The sequence below is a fragment of the Sabethes cyaneus genome, chromosome 2 (assembly GCF_943734655.1).
Source record: "Sabethes cyaneus chromosome 2, idSabCyanKW18_F2, whole genome shotgun sequence".
Classification (NCBI taxonomy): Eukaryota; Metazoa; Arthropoda; class Insecta; order Diptera; family Culicidae; genus Sabethes; species Sabethes cyaneus.
In genome coordinates this window covers 232003434-232028303 of record NC_071354.1, presented here as the reverse complement: position 1 = coordinate 232028303, position 24870 = coordinate 232003434, and the positions used below count along the sequence as shown (strand labels likewise).

General features: G+C 39.3%; 1 protein-coding gene across 2 annotated transcripts in view; it reads right to left on the bottom strand.

The window, feature by feature from the left end:
• Nucleotides 1–24870, bottom strand: part of LOC128738234 (autophagy-related protein 13 homolog) — a 123584-nt gene that overhangs the window by 58717 nt on the left and 39997 nt on the right. For both annotated transcript variants that reach the window (XM_053833223.1, XM_053833224.1), the window contains exon 2: nucleotides 11011–11368. In XM_053833223.1, coding sequence (XP_053689198.1) covers nucleotides 11011–11368 — 358 coding nt within the window. The remainder of the gene's footprint in view (nucleotides 1–11010; nucleotides 11369–24870) is intronic.

The window sequence follows — 24870 nt, the reverse complement described above, 5'->3', positions numbered from 1 at the left end:
TGATAGCAAAAGTAGTATTCAATTTAATTTCACGGCGTGGAATTTTTGCAATCAATTTTGATATTTTAACCGCTAAGTCGACCAAAATGAAATCACATCGAGTATTCAAAATCCGTTACATCAAGATATCAAATTTTGTTTCCAATTTGCTCTAAAACCCTGCTCGGGTTATGCCTCACACTCCGGAACATCCGGCATCGGTTCTACCAGAACTCAAAAGTGGTTATTTTGAAATCGCTTCGAAAATATGGCAAATGGAGTATCAAATCACAGGATTTAGTGGACATTTGGATGTATTTTGAGTCGATCTGGAAATTCCGGAACATAACGTACGAAACATAACTATTAATATGTCGTTGGATATATAAAAGGTCCATCAATTTTACAGTAACATACCTATAATAATCTTTTATACGCTTAATAGTGAAAATGTATGTAAAGTTTCAAGATCAAATTTAGTTAACATGGAAAGTAAGCGGGCAGCACGGATTACTAGCGGGGCAGACTGTAGTGATAGTTGCTAGTAAAAGCTTTTCAGTGCAAGATACAGTGAATGAATCGATGCTGATGACCTGTATGCCTGTTGCCATCAGGGGTGTGAAATTGTCAAATTTGACTTACTAAACATCCATGGATGGCGACAATTCTGAAGTAGAAGACTGAGTTATAAGCGAACAAACCATAACCACTTTTCGTTACATGTTCCCTTTTCGTTTTTCTAAAGTGCACCCCAATATAGAAATCAAAGACGAAGTCCTACGTCAAAATTAAAATACAATACAATGGATTGAGACGACCTGCGAGTATCCGAAATAAAAAGTTACAAACGACTCCAATAGCCAGTGTTCCAACACTGAGAAGGAAGGCTCAACAGTTGCAACGAGCACGCCCCGAAAAGGAGGAACAACGAATCACTAGCAAGCTTCTCGCCCCTAAAAAACTGTCTTTTTTAGGGCCACAAAAATATTCAAAACGGCACTTTTCAGAACCACCACCATACCGAACGAAGATTTATAATTAATATATTTCTATACCTAACTGAAAGATAATTCCAATTTTAAATTACTTGGATAAGGTGTGATCATGTTATGTATGTACCTTCCGCCCCCATCGATGTGCGAAGTTAAAGAAAAACAACAAAGCAGAACGAAAGGATCGGACAAGTTGACCGGCTATTAGTGTTAATTGATTGCTAAGATTTGGGATACAGAACAACTACCGGAAAAGTGGAAAGACGGGGTTATTTTCCGTATCTACAAGAAGGGCGATAAGTTAAATTGTAAAAACCGCCTAAAAATTGCTTTCCTAAGTCATCTTCCATCAACTGTCTCCAATAGCGAATAGATTCGGGGTAAGTTATCAGGCCGGCTTCATGGAGGGTCGGTCTATCAACGGACGAAAATCTTCACCCTGCGGCAGATTCTTCAAAAGTGCCCCGAATTCCGAGTTCCTGCGCGTTACCTGTTCATTAATTTCAAAGCCGCATTTGATAGTGTAAACCGGCAAGAGCTATGGAAAATCCTGGAAAAAATGGCTTTCCAGGGAAGCTTACTAGACTTATCATGGCTTCGATTCATGTTATCAAGTGCTGTGTAAGAATCTTGGGTGGATTGTCAAATCTATTTGAATCTCGCAGGGGACTTAGACAAGGCGATGGTTTTGCGATGTGAAGCAGTCTAGCTAGCCAGCCATGCTAGCGACTGGCGAGCGGGATTGATCCCGATAGACTCCGCTTAGCCAATACAATACCGACTAAGCGACTGGGATGAGTTTGAGGTAATCGACGAGTTCATGTACCAAGGCTCACTGGCAATAGAGGACAAGAAAACCAGCCGTGAGATTAAAAGGCGTACTGCTAGGGACTTCACAAACACTTGCGGTCGAACAATCTGAGCCTCCGGCATTCTGGTATGATTGATTTAAATCTTTTCTTAATGTGGGCGATTATAACCACGAAAATATATGGCGCCCCTCGTTTTGGCTACAGACAAGCCTCTTATATATATACAGGGCCGGCGCTTCCCTTAAGCAAAACAAGCAACTGCTTGGAGCGCCACTTCGAGGGGGAGCCATTTCGTCTACATTAAAAACTACAAGGTATACAGCCCTAAGGGTTGTACGAAAGGGTGACGTAGGACTGTGTCATATAATACTCATTATATTGATAACATGTTTTAATCGATGAAGTATAACTTTATGTCTGATCATTAAATCAAAGATTAATGTAAACTGCATTTCTGGCATATGCATATTTGAGTATTTGTGAGTATCATTGTTTGAGTGTTTATTTGTAAAAGAAGAGCAAAATATTCTGATTTAATTCTTCATTGAATCAATGGTGGTTTTGAAAAAAACCGTTTGAAATTGTTTGGCGGCCCTGAAAAGAACTATGTTTGAGCTGATAGCACTTCTTAAAAATCAGTACTATAATTACTGTTGCCAATATATAGATGGATGTCGCTATTCGGTCCTTTAGACTCTAGGATGATGGTTGTCCGCTAATACAGGAGTGATAGGAAATACCAAATCACTGTAAAGTAGAAATGGATTAGTTTTATCAAAATACTGACCGTCCGTCAGTGCGATAAATGAGCAGGCGGCGAACCAAGTGCACCATTTTATAGTCACTGGCACTGCCGCTGCTACTTGTAAGCTAGTGTAGGTGGTGGGGGAAACCAGATCGACTGCTGCTGCTGCTGCTCAAATGATTATCCGACGCTGAATGAGCAAGCATTTCCCATGTTACCATGGTATAACGCAAAATGGAGCGTTAACCATTTTAGAAAGTGTAGAAAAATCTTTCCATTCTTCAATTACTATAGTTCTTATAAGAACTGTTTAAGACCACAACGGCCTGCTGCTGAATTTGCTGCCCGTCAGTCGATCCGTTTCCATTTGCCTTCAGTGTCCGATAGCCGTCGGTAAATAAAATTCTGACCGTCCGTCAGTGCGATAGTGCGATAAATGAGCTGGCGGCGAACCAAGTGTACCATTTTATAGTCACTGGCACTGCCGCTGCTACTTGTAAGCTAGTGTAGGTGGTGGAGGAAACCATATCGGCTGCTGCTGCTTAAATGATTGTCCGACACTGATTGAGCAAGCTATCGAACAATTTCGCATGTCTGCGATGGGGATAATGCAAAATGTAACGCAAAGTGCATCGTGTGGGATTCACGTTGGCCATTGCCCGCTGATTCCGCTTGTCTTCGGGGTCGGTGTTGTCGTCAATAGCCATCGATGTTGCCAATTGGATTGGAAAAGGAGTGTGGCTTACAAAGTGGTCTCAAAGGTTATCATTTGGATCCAAATCCTTTGGTGTATCTAATTGTCGTCCGTGCCTGTGAAGCTAGGCGATCACAAGGGAAATGTATGGGAAAATTCTGCCTTAAAACTTTACACACATTTTCACTATTTAGCGTATAAAAAATTATTATTAATATGTTACTATAAAATTGCTGGACATTTTATCTATCAAACGACATATTAACTGTTATGTTTCGTTCAGTAGTATAGTAGCTATTAGCGTTTGAAATATTTCATTCAAACGTTACACTTCTATTTTTCGTTTTTACAAAGTGCTACCCAGTCCCAGTATAGTAAACAAAGACGTAGTCCTACGTCAAAAACTGTAGCATTAAATAAATAAGTGGTTAATATAAAACTTTCTTCCTTCTCCTCTAACAGCATAAAGCCGGAATGGCAAGTGGTGTATCTAGAGTTACTCTCCGCTGCATTGGGTCCTGGGCTATTTGCCGCCAATTCGTTGAGCATCTCGACACAAGCAAATCGGCTTCAACCTGGTCGAGCCATCTAGTAAGTAGGGTCTCTCTATTCCTAAAGGCCCTCATACACATACGAACATGTTCGCCGAAAATGTTGGTTAATTCATGCTCGGTCAACACTCTCGCCCATGTATGAGCACCACGAAGCAAGCAAGCAAAAGAAGATGTTGGGTTTGTCGCTCGACCTGAATGACCCGCCAACATTTTATTCGTTTCCAACCCAACATATGCGTACGTGCATGGGGCCCTTAAGGCCGATGAAGGTCTAGAAGAGAGCAGATTCACTGCATGGTCATCCGGTATTCTTGCGACGTGATCGACCCATCGTACTCTCTCAAATTTCGACAAGTGTATTTTGAGAATCATTCCAAGTAGTACCTGCAGTGCATGATTCATACGCCTACGTCATTCTTCGCTTTCCATTTGCGCTCCACCTCCTCCTGATGAAAATCTATTCGCAACAAAACACAACAATCAAAACACTCACATAAACGTAGTGGGAAAGTGGTATTAATGATAATAAATTATTTGGAAACTTTTCGGGGGAAATTTTCGAATCTCTTCAGAATCCGTAATCAGCAGATTCATCTTCGATGAAGCAGCAAGGTATGAGGCAGCCCACACTTGTGTGGGCTAATTTTCTCACACACGCGTACTTGTTCTAATGAACACGCCGGCATAAGCATTCCTTTCGGACTCCCGCTCTTGTTTATTCATGCACTGCAACGATTTTTGCGAGTGTGTATTTAGCTAACAGCCACGGGCGTCGCAATCGCACTTCATTGCAGCCTGAGCAACTGATACCGATCACTCGCGAGGACTCGCACTCTCACCCACGTGTAAAATCGAGGGCATAAGATGAAGAATAAAACAAAAAGTAGTGCAACATCTGTATCCCAGTGTGCCGCTAGCGCTTACGGGCAGCTGGCTGCTCACGAGTTGTTTGCCTTGTGAGTGGTTATGCAGAAAGACGCTACGAGACTGTGCGTAAATTTCGGAAATCGCGTAAATTCCGAAATTTGCGTTAAAAATACCGCGTAAATTCCAAAATTCGCGTAAAAAAACCGCGCAAATTCCGAAATTCGCGTAAAAAACCGCGTAAAAATCGACTTCAGTGTATTTGCATAATCTAACTTTATTTGCAGGCTAAAGCTTGCGCCAGATAGTATTGGAACAAAAACAATTGCGTGTATTTCAGTTATTTATTATTGAATTTAAGATCTTTTCTTACACAAATGTAGTATTTTCTTCATACTTTTAAGAAAAAATTCGGATAAAATTATTCGTCACGGTTTTGAAGGAACTCTCAAACTTTTTCTTTAATATAGCTCATTAGGCAGCGCACACTTTTTTCGTCCATCGTTTTGGCTATCTTATTCCACTAGATCTTCTTCTGATTGATGTCTTTGACAACTTTTCTTTTTGCCTTGAGTCTCCGCTACAGGATTGCCCAGTATTTCTCAATAGGGTGGAATTGGGGGCAATTGAGTGGGTTAAGGTCTTTCGAAACAAACTGGACCCCTTTCTTTGCATATCATTCTTGAACGACTTTGCTGTAAGCTTGCCAAATCTGACCAAAACGCCACCATTGAATGAACGGCAAAATGGTACAGTTCCGACGTCATTGTCTTATTTGTAACGAAAACTTTCGTGCTTCTGCCACATCTGCAATGGCCTGCCAAATCATAAATTTTCCTGCAAATTTGTCGGCAACAAAAACAAATTTATACTTGTGCGGAACCTAGTTATAATTTACCCTTGGACAAGAGGTTTCATTACGCACCTTAAGCCAGTACCACTCTTATAATTAGCCCTGACAAGAACCACCATTAGTTGTTAAAATTTACAATTCAATACGAAGTAAGAAGCATGTGGTGGGAGCTTGAGAATAAACCCAATGTACTCAATCATCAAACATCGAATGAACTGATTCTATCAAGAATCGAGCTTACAACCACGACGGTAGTGCTTAATGTGTTAAAAAAAAAGAAAATCCAATGTTCCAAATTCTGAGTTGGAGATTTCGGTATCAAGTTTTCAAAATGGCCAATCTGTAAACTGTAAACAAACCGAGTGAGGGTTTCTTTCCCTATGCTAGTCCAGTAAAATATTCTGTCCAGTAAACTTAGCTTTTGACTCACTTTTTCTATGATTTCTTATCTCCCCAAACGCAGACGACACATACATCACAGACTGGCTACTATGAGCAGGATTCCCAACAGTTTTTTACAAAACTATAGCAAACGAGAGAAAAAATTGTCCTGCAGAAATCTGGCAGTCATTTGGTCTGACACATAAGCAGTTTTTGAAAAATGGCTTGGAGATTTTATTCACCGCAGATGAAAAAATTCACTTGAAATGGAAATTTAGCAAAAATCTGGAAGATTTTGAGCTTCGTTTGTTTGGCTAGGCATGTGGAGAATCAAACAAATCTGGAAGGTTCCCAATCAACGCTGAGTATATGAGTCAATTTTCTTTCCTTAACGGCATTGCATGTTCCAAAACAAGTCAGGCAAACAGGACAAAACACGTTCGGGTGGGACGGAACGAGATTGGATAACGTTAAGTAGTAGTAGTAGGGGAAAGCCACCATCATTTCAAGGACTTGCCAATGTCTGTAGGTAGAATTACAGTAGATCCAAATTTGATTATCAAATGTATTTCACACTAATGCTGCTGCAGAAGGGCCAAAAGGGATTGGGCGGACCCACAAGCAGAGGCACTTGTGCGCATTCCGGGGTTATAAGAGTCGCCTTCCAGCATTAGGGTCCTTCCATGTAATAATCAATTTCGCTGTACCAACTTTAACCCACGTGATGATTTGTTTGTTTTGAGTTGAGAAGTGCCATATTTGCTTCAGACCTTAAGGATTCAGGTTGGCAATCCACTCCATCATCCAGCCTTCCACATTTATGATGTCAATAATAATACTATTAATAATATGATATTAAGAGGAAATGTGGTATATATGGTAAAAATAGAACAATCTCACCAGCAGTCCTTCGTATGGAATAGAGTAGGAACGAGATTGGATAACGTCAAAATGACGAACTTGTTTTTCGATCATTGTTAGTGCGGACAAACATACCCTTAATGCAGAGTTATTTGAGTTTTCGTAAAGCCTAACCAAGCTTGTTATGGCTTTTGTAATTGCCGCTACTATTGTGTTGTTAAAGAGTTGAATTATTTTGCAGAACTCAATTCAATGAAACAGAACAAATACAATGAGAGTGAGATTCCGATATTGGCAAAAATAATAGTTTTTGGCAGCACGGTATAGCCCATTCATTAAAAATACAGTAAAATCCTGATCATTTTAGCCCATGACTGCAGATCATTCTCCGCTGTATCTGACAGCATCTAACTGACCAGCGGCTATTTTTTGTCGCTGCGTGTTAGAAATAACCGTGTTACTATATTTTCAACAAGTCCTTTGCGCATGACAAATATCCCGATATCACGAACGATCATTTATGTTTCCCGTTCAGGAAGAGTGGCTGGAATGCTCTTTGAAATTATGCTGGTCGACTGGTTTCATCCATTCTACTCGACTTTAGATCCTCTTGCATCGGTTTGAAAAAAAAAAAAAAAGAAAACAAGTTGATTTATATTTACGCGCGTGTTTACAAAAAAACCTGGCGTTCCTCAAGGAAGCAATATAGAATATTTGCTCTTCATATGAAAAGCATCTTTAACAATGTAATTACATCACTTCGTCCCAGTTAGCTTTGAGTTACGAAGTGAGACAAATCAGTTGCCGAATGAACCTTGGTGGTCAGTAGGATCGTTTCATTAGCCATGTAATTCTCCTGTACCCTAACATCCGACTGCGAAGTCTGTCGATAAAGAAGGGAAAAGTTCCGCGGAATCCTTCTGCAGAAATCCGTGAATTGAACTACGCCAATTATAACCAATTATAATCGGATTCGAAACAAACTTTTCTTTCAAGTCCCGTGATCTCCAATGATCTCCAATTTTGCGTAACCCTTGAACCACAGGAAGGAAATTCTAAATTCTGTAATTGTTGGAAAAACATACGATTTGATACTTTATCAATTCATAGTCTTTCAGTGACAAACATTTCACGATAGCCATGTTCTATAGTGAACTTGTATCGAGTTTAGCTTCTAGATCCTTGCATGGAAAACATCATTTTAAAAATCCTTCAAAGCTAATCACTACAGAAACGTCAAAACCAGTGCGCCCAAGACACTTCTAGATAGATAACAGAAGAAGTTATTCGCGGGAAGTAATACGTAAAACTGCTGCAAAGTTGCCACTGTGAAACACTCAGATTATAATTGTTACATAATTGCATCACATGCTACCTACATCCATCTGCTCAGTGTCAAAGGTCGAAAGCCAATTAAAAATACGTTAAAGAAATAAATGAGTTTCCACAAAAAAACGTAACAAACCACACACAGGACGCGCCCTCGGCGAAGGTAATCCGCTCTAGTGGCCGAGGGCCGACCAGCCGACCAGCTAACCAGCCAGGCATCCAACAATGGAGGTCGTCGCCGTCACTCGCCACTGCAGAGCAGCTCCCGGCCGAAAGCTCAGAACGTCAAAATTCAGCCTTGTGAAGGTAATCCGTCACACCGTATCGCGTCGCGTCGTCGTCGTCGTCGTCATCGTCGGTCCACCAGCCGCCCAAAGGCGGATGCAGCGGACCGTTTCATTCTGCCTGCCACAATTTCATGTTTATTCAGTCAGTGCATTATTGGACTTTGCACGGCTGCTTGAGCCATAATGTTACGTTGGGGGGGGAGGGCTATTATAGAGCTATATATTGTAACTAGCAGCCAGCTTCAACGTATAGCGCAATAGAACCGCAAGGTCGTAGCGACGCCGCTGACGACGATGGAAGAGAAACATTTTTTTAATCAATTTGTTGTGTTGCTCTGCTCTACGCTGCTCTATTTTGCACAGCAAGAGTAGGCAGCGCGAAACTGGTCATAATTTTGCCCACTTGCTGCTCTAAAACAAAGCGCCGCCAGCTACGGTCTATAATGACTATGAATCATTTTACGGCAGCCGGCAGTTTACCTGTGCATTAGCCCCCGGGGGTATTTCGGTATCGACACTCGGCACAACGCTCACGTTGTCCACCATGAAAGCAGCAACTGGTGTCGATTGCCCCAACATAGCAGCAGAGCAGCACCGTGGTGGTCGTAGAAACTCTATGAATGGAGAATTGAGATGAAGGCAATTTACTTTTTTCCTCTATCCTTTTATGGTTAACTGCATATATAGTGCTAAGTAATGCACGGAGAGAATTTATCGTGTTTTATTTTAAGTGGTTCAAATTGCGATGTAGAAACTTTGTTAAAGATATCGGCTTATCCAGCAATCTTAATAGTCAGGTCACCTAATAAAGCTTCAATATTCAAAAGTCCCGCCCCACTGATGCCAATCGAGGTTACTATGAACCAAGCAGAAGCGCTGAAGATGAGTTTCACAACGTCGAAACGGGTTATGCACCGTCGACGCCGAAGATGGCGTCGGTTTGCTGCCATACTGCTTACTTTCAAGCAAAGTCACACACACACAAGACGGACAACAAATGAATGGAATTTTTGTTGTAGTAATCGCATCTAAACGATCGGAATCGCCATGCCACCGAACAGCACAGCACGGCACAGGTGGCGATGATCTTCGCTGCTGCTCCGCGGCCGGGTGAATGGATGTGGGTAATCATTTAATGTACTCCAAAATCAGAAATAGATCGTTCCGCAGTATGGCAGCCCGCCAACATCGCGCACCGCACTGCACTGCATTGGTTTGGATTGGCTGCCTTGAATGAAATTCCAGCGATTTCTCATTTAGCAAATGATTGGAGTGAAAGTATTATTGCTACCTCGTGCTTCTTTGCTGGTGGGCCAGCAGCAAGCAGTTATGAATGGGAAGTTTCACTCCACGATCGTCCCCTCGACTGCTGTTTTTTTGGGTAGGAATGGAACGAACGAAATTTGCCTCGATTGAATTCGATTAACTCGATGACGTCAATCACGAGTAGAGTTGACAATGCGAAATGTTCTAGACCTAATTTGTTGATTCTGTGCTTTGTTGATGATGACTTGCACAGACTCCAGATCTGAGTGTGGTGTGATTTGGCTAAGCAAATCATACACAGTGATTGCAAATATTAGCGTTTTTTTTCGCAAACCATAAGATGCATTAGTTGTTTCAATAAGAAATGCAGACAAATAAATAGTGAAGAAACTAGAAAAATATGAACAGGTAATCCTCTGTGGGATGCACAAGATTGACATCTTTCAACAACTTAAAAAGCCTTCGCTTGTCTTCGGCGATGCGTGGTTGAAGGCAACACGGCACTTGTTTTTAAGCAACTGTGGATACGAGTGACCGGTTGTTGGGTTTTTCCCCTGCACTAGCTTCTTCGGGGATTTGCCTAGCAAGCACCAAAGGACGTCACTACGCATACGTGACTTGACTATCTAGTCGGTCGCTGAGCCAACACCGAGGAACTACTAGTGTCGTACATTGCTGAGTGCCAACCTGATGACGATGACGATGACGACGTCGACGATGATGTGCGGTTTTTTTTTGCGAACGCACAAGGACAAACTGAATTGTTACTGCTCACCCCAACCGGTCAGGTCAACCAACACTTGATCTTGGTTTTGGTGTTTTGTTCACGCGGTAGGATCGTGATTGGTGATTCCAGAAATGGCAATGCCTAGCTGTCCGTACATCACTAATCATATTTCTAACTTCTAGGTTTTGATTGACTATGATTAAGCGTTCATTAGGTAATAGCACCAAAGTAGTTTCTAATCCAATCAAAGCTGGTTTCGAACAAACCAATTCGGACCATTATATAGTTTCGCACAGGTGTTTATTGAGCGTAAACGGAACCACTTTCCGTTATAATGGAATTGTTCATGAGCAATTCCACGCGAGTTTACAAAACGATTTGAAAGGCCGTTCTCTGATTCAGCTATTTATACACCTGTTCACTGAGACTATAGAGATTGTAGAATATCGAGTCGCCGAAATGCTCAAAATCTAAGCTAAAAAGTTTGAATTATAAAATCCCTTCTAAGTATGGGATAAAGCAAACCAACTCCCTTTCACTTTTCTGTCACAAATTACAGATCCTCACCACAAAAGCCACTATGTCGATCAACCACCAACTCTCGGATCAAAACTAAAAGGGCTTCTCAGCTACTTAAGCTAGCGGCTTACGGTAGGCGGTACTCACCCAGCTGATGGGTCTGCGGTTCACCGATATAGATCCGGTAGAAAATCTGGTACGAATCGGCACTCTGCCGGCGGGAAAGTTTATAGGCGGGCGTTGAACGTGTAACCGAGAGCAACGATTTCAACAGCAGTCCCATACGGTTGTAGATGGCATGGGTCGCCCGCAGCTGCAGATCGCACTGGTCCTTCTGTACGCTGAGAGACCAAACCTCCAGTATCATATTATCACCCTCGACCGTTTGGAGGGAAATCTCTACGCACAGCGGCAGCCGCGCAACGATCGACTCATGCTGGCTGATTTCGAGCACTTTCTTCGTTTCCTTCAGAACGTCCGGCTGGTCGTCGATGGCGATGTTGAACTGCGTATGGAAGAAAAAAAAATGAGGAAAAATTAGGCATTGACGATAAAGAAAAACATTTCAAAACATAATCTATAAAGTAGAACAAAATAATTAAGAATTTTCGTTGAAGTTTTCCATCACCGTGAAAAATTTTGTTTAATACTATGAAATATAACGGGCGGCAGTAGTTTAGTGAGTAAAACATTCGGGTACCAACCGTGCGAGCCCCATCACTGTACAGTCATATACGAGTAAATAAAAAAGAAAACAAACTGTACAATAAATTTTAAAAATGCTCATAAACAAGTAGCGTTGAACGCTTAAATATGTCGGTAATGTCGTTTGCACGTGAAAATGCACAGTAGTTTCATGAAAAAGTCCTATCAAAATTAAAAAGTGTTCCGATTTTGTTCAAATTTTGTGTAATTGTTTCTTTTCGGAAAATTTTATTTTTGGAAGTAGGTACATTCGCACGCTTTATGCAATAATATTTGGGTAGTTTATGCGCCGGTTTCGGGCAATTTTTGGGCGGATATCAGGCAAACTGGAAAGTTTTGCAAAAAGTTTTCGGATTTTCTACCCGAAGTTTTCAATAAGTTTTTGGTCCACTTTCATTACATTTTTAACCAGTTTTCGAAAAAACTTCAGGGAGATTTTAGGCAATTGTAGAAGTTTTTTAGTCCCGAGAAATTGTTTGGAAGTTTCTGAGTTTTTGGACAATTTTCACAAGGTTTTCGGACAGTAATTTGGCAAATTAAGAACAATTTCAATTACATTTTGTTTTACAGCATTTTTGTTTTATAAAGAAGCTTTGTACAATTTTTGGGTGGTTTATAGCAAGGTTTTAACCGGGTTTTGGGCAGCTTTATCCAATTTTTCGATTGTGTTTTGGTAATTTTGTACAGTTTAGCGCAGTTTTTGGACGAGTTTTGCAAGTTTTTGCAAACTTTTTAAAGTTTATGGTCAATTTTGAGAATGTTTTCCGTCCAGTTAGCTTCGAGATACGACGCTGGTTTGACAAACCAGTCGTCGTATGCACGAATCGCGCATGGCAGTGTTGCTAGAGTAAGTAGGAAAGGAACATTGCACTAGTCCCGTAATTGGTTTATACGCTAATAACCGGCTGTGAAGTCTGTCATTAAAGAAGGGTAATGTCAAAGGACGGTTATACCCGGTTCTATACTTTGTTTTTGCAAGTTTTTCAGTAAGAAAATTATATATTTGAAAAGTTGTTGAGCAGCTTTCGAGGATTTTTAAAGATTTAGGGTAATTTTCTAAAGGTTTCAGGCAGTTCTAAAGCAGTCTATAAGTATTTCTTGAGTAGATTTTAGTCAGTTGCCTAAAGAGTTTTGAAGCCGTTCTCAAGGACTTTTTGAGTAGTTTTGATGAATATTTAAAGCAGTTTTCAAGTAACTTTCAGCCAGTATTTAGCGGCATATAAATCGTTATGCAGTATTTTATGAATTGCTTTTAAGAAAATTTCTAACAGTAGGAATTTTTGGACTTTTTTAAGGAATTTTTAAGGAGTATTAAAAAGTTTTAAAGGTTTTTTTTGCGAATTTTAAGGACTTTACAGGAATTTTTTAGAAAAATTTTCGTAAGAATTTCAAACAGTTTAAATCTATTGTTAAGTAATTTTTCAAGAACTTTTAAGCAGCTTTTATAGAAATTTTGAACAATTTTTAAAGAGGATTTTACAGTGTTTTTCAGCAGTATTAAGAATTAATAAGGAGAATTTTTAAGGCGTTCCGACAAAAAAAGGCGTTAAGAATTTTAAAGAAGTTTTTTGACGAATTATCAAGAAGTTTAATGCACTTTTTAGGGAGTGCTTGAGAAGAAACTGAACTTTAAGAAACTTGCAAAGCATTTTAAGGAAGTTTTTAAGAAGTTTTTAAGGAGTTTCTAACGATTATTTAAAGACTTTATAGGAAAGCGTGGAGGGCGCTATATCTCTGCATATTAGCGTTGATAGGAGGAAATGCTTATCAACTTAGGGACTATACTGGCTCGTTTCATTGTGCCTGATTTTTAATTTCAGGTATGATAAATTCAAGTTTGTCACAAGGTTTTCGAGCCACCGTAAACCTCGCATGTGCATATTTTTCGATATAAATTAACAAATTATGGTTGATTATGTAGTACCATTACCATTATATTAAATTTATAAAAAAGGTGCATTCTCGATCTTAACTTTCGTAATTACTGGCTTTACAAGAAAATTTTCGAATATCCAGGTTAGTCTCATACAACCGGTGCTTACATATTGAATATCGTTTCGTACGGTAATTCAGCATCGTTTGCTTTCGTGTCTCGCTCGTTGCATTTTTCCGACAGCGGAATGTTATTGAAGGACATTTTGAATTTGACCACACTTAGCAATGGCACATTTACAGACCGGAACTTTTTTAGAAGCCTTATAAACGTGCATTTAAGTCGTGAAATCGATTACCTAGGAACATCGCGCAAAATTTCTGTCATATGACTATCGAATTTCAAAAACTTAATAGGTTTTAAACAGCTCCCTAATAAAGTAGCCAGAGTTTCTATGTAAGTTTTATAAATCAAAAGTCTCATTCGGTATTTCGGATTTCCACTACCTGTTTCGCAATGGCCACGTAACCAAACACGTCCTCAAATCGTACGTGAGCTCGAATGACAGTGATCGCACTATCTGCCTCCGTGGATGCAGATCATTTCCTTTCCGCTAACAACAACTCCTTCCTGAGACACTTGTGGATGATGCAGAGCAGCAAGTGTCGGGCTAACACTACTTTCCCTCCCAAATTGACCTGTATGGGCGTGGTCAGCTTTGCTATTGATCATCACTAAGAATTAGATTACCAGAAAATGCACACTGAGAATGATCTGCTACGCATAAGCCTCATTGTGATGGTTCTTTGTGCAATTTCAAATGATCTAGATCAATCGGGGACAACTCACGGGCGGTCAAACTATGCTATGTTATTATTTAAGGATTTTAAAGGAATTTTAGGGAGTTTTTACGGAAGTTAAGGTTTCATTCAGTTCAAATCTATTGTTATAAAGTTTTTTGAGAATTTTTAGCTAGTTTTCTAGGAAAATTTAAACAGTTTTCAAGGGATCTTAGAGCGTTTTGAAGTAGTTTTTAAGAAGTATAAAGAAGTTTTGTGGTTTAAAGAATTTTTCAAGAGTTTTTTGAGAAATATTTTTTACGAATTTTCAAGATATGTTAAGGACTCTGAAACACTTTTAAAGAAGTGTTCAAGAAATTTTTAAAAATTTTTTGAGTAGCTTTTTAGGCAATTAAAAAAATTTTATCGGCTGGTAATTCATTCAATAGAGTTTATTTTGGCTTTGCATTTACGACAGCAAAGCCGAAACAAACTCAACTGTAGCTTTTAAGGAGTTTTTGGGGCGTTATTAAAGAGCTATTAAAAAGCTTTAAAAAGGTTTTTAAAGTTTTTTACGAGTTTGTAAGAACATTTTGGCAGTTTTTAGGTTTTAAAGGAATTTCAAGCAGCTTTTAAAAAATTTTGAACAATTTTTAAGGGGATCTTAAAGGAGTATTAAAAAGTTTTTAAAGAATTTTAAGGCGTTTCAGAGTTTTTAAAAAGTTTTTTAACGAATTTTCAAGATGTTTTTAAAAAATTTAACGAGCGTTTAAAAAGTCTTATGGATTTTTTGAGGTAGCATTTTCAAAGAGGTTTTAAGAAGTTTTTTACAAATTTTTAAAGAGGTTTAAGAACTTATAAGGACCTTTAAGAAGTTTCTGTAAAGTCTTTAAGGTGTAAAAAGGAGTTTTAAGGAATTTTTGCGGAGTTTGCGATAAGTTTTTGGCAGTTTTTAAGAAGCTTTCAAGGAAGTTTCAACGAGTAATTAAAGTTTTCAAGGAGTTTTTAAAGAATATTTAAAGAGAATCAATTTGAAGCAGATTGAAGCAAACTACGCGTGCAGTTGGACGTGAAAAAAGTTCGCTGTCATGTTTTTTCTTAGTCCTATTTCTACGAAAACGTTTCTTTATTAAAAATTTTTATACTTAATGATCATCTGGAGTAGTCGAGTGATTAATAATGGCATGAAATGGGAAAGGCAACTAGGAAAAAGCGCCCAACACAGCTCTAGCCATTCAAAACCCATAGATAGCGCCTCCACGTGGCCATACCTGAGAATACTCCAATTGAGTAGCCAATCTAGGAGGTGCGGGATCGTGTGGTTTTCAGTTCCTAACCTTACAACTGTAGTTTTAGGCAACCATTTCACTACACGACTTTATTTTCAAGTGTTATATTACTCAAACTAATATTTTTGGAGGATAAATCTATTTTCAGAGAGCGAAATAAGGTGCTATAACCTTGGCCAATTGCAGTCTGGCTTCTGGTCTAAATGCCATTAGTTTATCCCCGAGGGTCCGGAGTATCGCTTAACCTTTATTAGCAAATATACTCCCAACGACTGTAAATAAATCGTTATCTGTATGGGAAGCGTTTGGTACGGGAGGTCCACGCTTTCTTCCTTTCCCTTGATTTCAATCAGTTTAATGAAATTTTATATTATTTCTGGTTCCACTTGATTCCTTGGAATTCTCTCTGCGGTACATGCTGCGCAGTTGGCCTGGCCGTTGACAAGAAAAATGATTGATTCAAGTAATCGTCATTTTCCAGGATGGTTTCAGGAATTGGTTGCGTTAGTGTGAGATTAGATTAGATTAGATCTGGAGTAGCCGAGTGGTTATTAAGTGCTAAATTCTTCATGAAAAAATTGAAATTCATCCAAAGCATTGATACGCGTCTAACCATAAACCACAAGTTTCCATAGTAAGGTGAAGTGATTTACGAGAATATCTGCATTACTTTTATACTGCAAAGAGGTCCCATTTCATCCATTTTAATCGTTCATTTGATTAGCTATCGTGCTTTCTTTCAATATTTTCTGAGTCTCGATGCGTGAATTTAATAACGTGGTCCAAGAAAATGCTTCTGCTGGAAATTTTTTCGCTACCGTATGTTTTATGTACATATTTCTCAAATCAATCTATGATATAATTGAGTGCTTCCAGGCCTGTGGAACGAAAAGGTGTAGTAGCAGCAACGGTTAGTCGAGATTTTTCGGATTTTGCATACGTCCCACTGATCACAATTAAATTGAATTGTAATAATAATACGATTTCTGATTATTTTTTTCCATTCCGAAAAATTTTACATCCGTACTTTATTTGGCGCTTAGAAAGCCCCTTTCTCAGTATGGAACGGATATTTTGCAAGTGAAAACAAAACACCATGTGGCTGCATATCATTCACAACTTCATTTTCGTTGAGTTCAAATCCTGTTCTGATTGGCACCAATTAGAGACTGATTCAATCCGAGGACTTCCTAGTTTGGTAAAAAGCAACAAACTACGACCCTATTTAGCAAGTGCTGGTTCAATGACCTTTGCTAACCTTTCTTTTACCTTCTCGTTTTGCCCCACCCTAGGGATACTATAAAATCCCTTAGTTTCATTTACTTTCTTCTATCATTCCTTTCATCTAATGGAAAAACTACCGTTAGGTATAAAATTCTCGCTTTACTTTACTACTACTTTACTTTACAAAGGGACCTAAGTAGCAATGAAAGTCGTCTCTGAGCTCTTCCGCATCTGGACGCATCTGCTTTGCATGGATCGATCGCAGCCATTATTAATTGCTCGGGTAACCAATAAGCATCAACATAAGAGCACAGTAATTGAACCGTTTATTAGCTTTCCTGAAACTTTTTACTGCACGCTGCTGTAGTAGATTAGCTTCTCGATTGCGTAGATGTTGTAAATTGGCGTCTCTAAAATTCTATTCACTTTCTTCTTGGCAGGCAGTCAGTCAGCTGCAAATTAGCTCTGACAGCACTATGAGAGCAGAAAAGTAATCGTTTATTTTGCCAAAGTACTTTTTAAGTACATGACATTTAAGGAGACTCAAATGCCTGTTGATCGGATTGCCTTTGAACTGTCACTGGTATCACGCTATGTCCGAAGGTACTTGTTATTTAACTTTCATGCACCTCAGATTTCTCTTCATAGGATGTTAGTATTGGTCATAATAATGAATTTAAAGAAGGTCTTATAACGTGCTATCTTGGGTTGTTTTTTACAAAATTCAATTTTTAAGTTTATTTGGGGTCATCACCTCTCAAGTGATCATATCCGTTGTAATCGACCATCTCCAATTACAATCAAATTTGGTATAATTGTTCATCCCGACCCCAAATTCAATTTCCGAAGGTTTTGTACGGATTGATCAATCCCTCTTGCAGTGACGTTTCTCCATTTTTCTCAGATTTTCCGAAAAACTTATTTTTCACTGCATGTCACTGCAAGGGGGATTGATCAATCCGAATAAAATTTTGGGAAATTGAATTTGGGGTCGGAATGAACAGTTATATCAAATTTGCTTGAAATCGGAGGAGGACGATTACAACGGGTTAGATCATTTGAAAAGGGATGACTCCTAATTAAACTTAAAAATTGAATTTTGTAAAAAACCTAAGATAGAATATTTTAAGACCTTCTTTAAGTTCATTGTTTTGACCAATACTAACATCCTGTGAAGTGAAATCTGAGATGCATGGAAGTTAAATATTAAGTGGTAAGTGCTTACCTGAGTCGTAGTCAATAGTGAAAAAACTTGCGTAAAATATCCCTTTATGTCGCCGTGGTAATCCGAAGACAGCGACACCAACGAGTGTTACATGAAAGTAATCATTTTATCAGTCTTTTTTGGTCTTCGAAGGCTTTTCCGTCGATTGTAAAGCTAATTAGAGATAATTTTTAGAACTTTTTTCGGATTTTGAAGTGTGATTTCCGACGTCAGTCCCGGTGTAGTGGTGAGCATTTAGTTACACCTCTCACTCCGAGGACCCGAGTTCAAATTCCAACCCCGCAGAAGGCACGAATGACCCAAGCTGTTAAAGTGACTATAATCTAACAAAAAAGGCGTGGTTTTCATTTATTCTAAGGGCAATTTACAATCGAGGTAGTTGGGAACTTTAGAGAGGTCCCGAGAGATTTTGAGGCTAAGTTGGGATCATTTTCACTTTGGCGTTTGATGTAGGTTTCATCATTCATCACAATACAGAACGGCTTTGTGACCCGCTTCCTTTAGCGAGTTTTGGCTGCCGTGTTCTGTTTGTCATTCCGGTTCGGTGGATTCCGAATTTTTGGATTATAGTCCAGAACGTAACATTGGTTTTTACACAAAATAAATCGAAAGTTCGCCTGTTTTGACACATCCCGAATCGAAATGGATAACTGTCATCCTGGTATATTTCGGGTTTGTGGTGCCGCATTTCCTATCGTTACCATCCACCCACTTGGTAGCCTGATGCTTACAGAACGTTTTGATCACTTGGGATCAGGCGAAAAAAACAAAGTAAATTTTTTAATCGAGCAAAAAAAAACATGGATTTTAAGAATTTTTATTTAAAGTTTAAACGTGAAAACCGAATCTATTCTTGCTTAGAATATATACGTTATTATTTTCTATGCAAAAATATAAAAAAAAAAACAAAAACGAAGAAAAATTTTTTTGGACGATTTTCGGAAATTCCATTATTCGAATTTCCATTTCTGTTTCGTGCTAGAAGCGTTAATTCAACTCGGAGACTCATTTTTCGAGTTTTTCAGACTGAAGAGCCAACAGACAATTGATTTTATAAAAAGAAGCTTGACTCATATCATACAAATTATTTTTTTGCCCCCCGATTTTTCAAGCCAATTTCCAAGGGGGGGTGACAATTGTGGTAAAAAGCCTGTTACATGTCCAAACATTTATTTAACACTTACGGAATTGTAAAAAACCATATTTATAAACATCCATATGCAATTGGTTACAATTTCAAAAGTAATCAAAACAACCCTGTTCGCCATTTTTTCAATGGTTTTATCTAAATCAACCAGAAAGCGCTTATTAGACTAACATTTTTTGCACAAGACAAAGAAAATTTATTCAAGAGGGCGATAAGTTCATCTATACTTATTGCATTCTTGAAGAAGACAAGTTACGCTTGAATAAGAATTGTTTGAATTACTTCAGGCCACCAAGTTTTTTGCAAGATTACCATTCTAGTATAAACAAAGAAAACATAAACGAAGTGTCGATGTAACGTGTTGTTTGTACTTGTATTGAGCTGAATATTTTTAAAGTATAGCAGTCATGTTGATTATCAATATAAATCTATACCTATAAAGAAGGATTTCTGTCTGTCTGTCTGTCTGTCCGTATGTTCCTTATAGAATCGAAAACTACTGAACCAATCGGCATGAAAATATGCATGTAGAGGTTTTATGGGGCCAGGAAAGGTTTTGGTGATAGTTAGAAACCCCTCCCCCCACTAAGAGGGGGGGCTCCCATACAAATGAAACACAAATTTCTGCATAACTCGAAACTAATCAAGCAAATAGAACAAAATTTGGCATGTGGGTGTTTTCGGTGACAAGAATTTATTCTATGGTAAATTGAGACCCCTCCCCTCTTTATAAGGGGAATTATAACTCCTCTCCTCTTTGAAAGGGCTTCCATACAAATTTCCTCATAACTCGAGAACTAATCAAGCAAATGGAACCAAATTTGGCATGTGAAGGTTTTCGAGGGCAAGAATATTTTCTATAGTAAATTAGGACCCCTCCCCACTTTAAGAGGGGGGGCTCCTGTACCAAAGAAACACAATTTTCCTCTTAACTCGAGAAGTAATTAAGCAAATGAAACCAAATTTGGCATGTGGGTGTTTTTGGAGACAAAAATTTTTTCTATGATGAATTTGGACCCCTCCCCGTTTTAGGAGGGGGGGATCCTATACACATGAAATACAAATTTCCTCATAACTGAAGAACTAATCAAGCAAATGGAACAAAATTTGGCATGTGAAAGTTTTCGAGGGCAAGAATATTTTCTATGGTGAATAAGGACCCCTCCCCACTTTAAGAGAGGGGCTCCTATACAAACGAAATACAAATTTCCTCATAACTCGAGAACTAATCAAGCAAATGGAACAAAATTTGGCACGTGGGTGTTTTCGGAGACAACATTTTTTTCTGATGAATTGGGACCCCTCCCCACCTTAGGAAGGGGGGCTCCTATACAAATGAAATGCAAATTTCCTCATAACTCGAGAATTAATCAAGCAAATGGAACCAAATTGGGCAGGTGAAAGTTTTCTAGGGCATGAATATTTTCTATGGTGAATTAGAACCGCTCCCACTTTAAGAGGGGGGGCTCCTATACAAACGAAATACAAATTTCCTCATAATTCGAAAACTAATCAAGCAAATGGAACCAAATTTGGCATGTGGGTGTTTTTGGAGGCAACCATTTTTTCTATGACGAATTAGGACCCCTTACCTTTTTAAGAGGGGGGGGCTCTTATACAAACGAAATACAAATTTCCTCATAACTCTAGAACTAATCAAGCAAATGGAACCAAATTTATCATGTGGGTGTTTTTGTAGGCAAGAATATTTTCTATGGTATATTTTCTATGGATTTCCCCACTTTAAGAGGGGGGGGGGGGGGGGGCTCCTATACAAATGAAAAACAAATTTCCTCATAACTCGAGAACTAATCAAATGCAAATTTCCTCTTATCTCGAGAACTAATCAATCAAATGGAACCAAATTTGGCATGTGGGAGTTTTAGATGGCAGAAATTTTTTCTATGGTGAATTACGACCCCTTCCCCTTTTAAGAGGGGAGCTCCCATACAAATGAAATTCAAATTTCTTTATAACTTGAGAACTAAACAAGTAAATGGAACCAAATTTGGCATGTGGGAGATTTTGGAATCTTGAATTTACTTTACGATAGTTAGAGACCTCTCACCCCTGTGGTAGGAGGATATGGACTCTCATACAAATAAAACAGAAATTTTTGCGAAACTCAAAAACTAATCGAACTCGAGAAATTCGAGACTCTTTCATAAAACATTAGTCAATACAAGACCACAAAAACTATCTATAGTAATACTAGATCATTCAGGACGAGACGGTCGCGAGTGTTGCCGGTAACCCGCCGTCGGAAGCGCCGCTCACTGGGGGGCTTGCAAAACTCGAGATTGTGACAAAGATTATCCGAGATTCATGATTTATGTACAACACAGGTTAATTTGTGGCAATACGAAGTTTGTCAGGTCAGCTAGTTGATTATAAAAATTAAAAGAGGACTGCACGACAATGCGTCCATGCGTAAAGCTTAATCTACAAAATTTCCAATGTACTTCATCTTTACTATCGGTTTTAGAAAATATGCCTCGTCTGCTTCAACCCCTCCAAGCATTTTCCAAACAAAAACGCTAGCTAATAAAGTTTAAAAAATACGAACAACTCTAGAGGAAACCCGCACCGCCGCCGGCAAAACACAATCGAACCAAATTTATCCAATTCATACAAATTTACTAGTGCATCATCACCGGCACCGTCCTTCTCTAGCTTACCCTAACTAACACACCATAGTCAGTTGCTCCTGATATCTTCATTGTTTCGTGACTTTGCTGATCGTTCATATAAAAAAGTTTTCAAAACATTGGACAAATTTTTGCTAAATTATCGTTTATAAGATCCATATTTCTACAATTTACTCTAGGTTCAAACGCCCATTTTGACAGCTTAGTTGTTTACACCAGAATGTTTTTTCTTAAGAGTATGATTTCTCTTTCAAGAATGTACGGTTTTAAGAGAATTTTATAGCAGCATTGTTAAGATAAACCAATCTTACAAAAGAATGCCTTAAATTTTTGTCAAAACTATTGTTAAGTTTTAAGGAGCGTCGTTTAGAATAGTAGAAATCAAGTTTCCTTTAAAACTGCTTATAAGGTGAATTAGACTTATTCATAATGCAGTTTTATGGGTGTTTCTTCAAATCTCCTTCAGTCATTCTTCAGAAAAGTTAATCAAATAAGATAAAATTTACTTGGGGAAAAACATTATAAAACCTGATAGACTTTGCGATGCTCTGATAAAACTACTATAAGAAATGAATAAGACCAATTTGCTATTGGATTGTTACTTGGGTATAGAGCCCCAACGAAACAGAAAGCGTAAAAGTACTGTAAAGGGCAATTGTAGAGTTGTTTATTATCTACAATATTGATAAAGAAAGTATAGTTTATCTTTTGAATTTACGGCGCCATGCGGCTGATACCCCCGTTAATAGCTAAATGAGCGCTCTTGTTGTAATCAGCTCTTACGGTTTTTACTGAGGACAAACCTATTTAAAAGCTTCCACAATTAAATTCCAAATGTGAGATTATAAAGGATTTTCAGGTAGTTGAAAAAGTTAAAGCTCTATTGTGTCCTTTTTATAGCTGTTTTGTTTGTTTTTCTCTGTTAGCGAAAGACCACTTCGGACAGATGTGATATGAGTATGCATCCAAGTAGAATACTCTTATCTTGCCGTCAGTGGTTTGGCAAGTGTTAGAAATTTTGTTCACAGAAGCTGCAGCATCTCTTCTTAATCAATTACATCCGCAATGGACCAGTTCTCATCTATTGCTTTTACCGAGACTGGAATCACTTTCATTTGAGGAAAACAAGAAAATAACAAATGCCAACCACATTCATGTTTACACGTTGACTATTGAAGCTTGATTGATTTGTTAATGGCTTTGTCGAAGAAAGGAAAACATTCGTTAAACCAAAAGGCGCAGATTATCAGCGGAAAAACACTCGATTGAGCAGACAGCACACAACGTAACACAGCTTTCCTCGGTAAAGCCAAACAAATGAGACGGAAAAGTGTGTTACTGGAAAGTTTATCGATTTTCCACCGGCTGGCCATTTCGTAGGAGGTAGTCTAGTGCGCAATTTGTGTTGTTGCTGCTGCTGCTTCGGAATAATCCTCCCCCCAGCCACCCAGCCACCCAGCCAACCGATGGGGCATACAAACACAAACACACCCGCGCGCTCCGCGCCAGTGCAGTGTGAGCAGTGGAAAAATAAAGACAGTTTGGTCTTGAACTCGACCTTGACTTTCCCCGGGGGTGAGTGTGACGGAGGGGGGAGGAAATGAAGTGAAAACCGCATATATATAACTAGTGAGTGATTTGTTTCGTTTCGATTGCACGACACCGCCGAAGGCGGTCACTGATGACATACTTGAGTGTGGCTCGGCGGGTCTCATCGAACGTCCAGTAACCGCAAAATAGATTAAAGTAATACACTAATGTTACTTACATTATTTTGCGCCGTGAACCATTTGTGGGTTCCCTGAGGTAGAGAAAGTAGAATCGGAAATAATTGCTTTCTAGTAATGGACTTTGGAAGTGTTCCGAAGTTGTACATTATTGACAACGTAGATAAGAAACTAGGGAACAATCGGTATTCTGACACGTTCTTTCATTATCTCATGCACTGGTCGGTCAGCCCTGCAGCCAGGGTTAAATCAATTACTAACCAACCAACCAACCAACTAACCAGGCAAGAATATTGCCTTTGAACGGGGATTAACTGAAACATTCAAGCATGAGATCCGATGGCGTGTGCCTTCCAATCCAGTCCAGTGAAAGGCGTGCGCTCGAAAGATCGAAGGAAGTTTCGAGCATTCTCTTTCATCCAATAAGCAATAAATGTCGATAGATCAGTGCTCTTTGAGCAACGGTCAGCTACTTTTTACCGCCTTGTTGCTTCTCACGTTTTATTGCGTTCATACCTAGTTATTAATGGGATCCAGCAGCAGCAGTAGCATCAGCACGTAGGGCAGACGCCAGGAAATGCAGTGGAAATTTTTAAACTCTAAATATTGATATTGGCTGCTGTGTTTATGGCTTCGTACCGGTCCAGTCCTATCGGCCGATGCTAGCAGATCAAGTACGGTTTGTTTGTTTGACAGGCCGTGTCGTGTTTGGTTTAATTATGATGATTATCAGCGCTTGTTTATGCCGTGAAGCGAGATTCGGGATTGCAAATATAAACTTTGAACAGCCGATGCTGACCGTCCCTCCCTAGAGTGCGGTGCAATGACAAACGTTCGTCCGGAAAGCGATCATATTTACATATTGTTTAATAGTTATTTCCCGGTGATTGAATCAGTTATCCGCGACCGGTCACGCATTGCACCAACTTTACTCGCAGTTACGTAAAGGTGTTGTCTTGTTTGCGCTTTGATCTGGTATGCATGCAAAAACAACTAGCTCGACGTGAGTTTAATTTTCATCCGTGTCGCAGCTCAAGACACCCAAGTGTCCGCTTCTAGCCAGAACCAGTTTGCTGCAGCACTGCGACTGCACTGCTCCGTTGATCTCGAAGGCGGAAAAATTTACTTACAAATACGCCCTGTCGCCATCCGCTGCTGTATCAAAGTTCCGGCCCGACCAAGGCCGGTCCTGGCGAGTCTATCTGCAGCACCAGCAAACAGCTAGGAACAGCTGAATGTACACTGAAATGCTGCTGTTTGTTTACGACCAGACTCGGTGCACCGAGCAGCGCAGAGAAAAAGGATCAAAATAAGCGATAACAACGTCCATTCGCTGGAATCCAGTTGAGTCACATTATGAAACGCTTGCATTCTTGCAGCAGCGTGAACA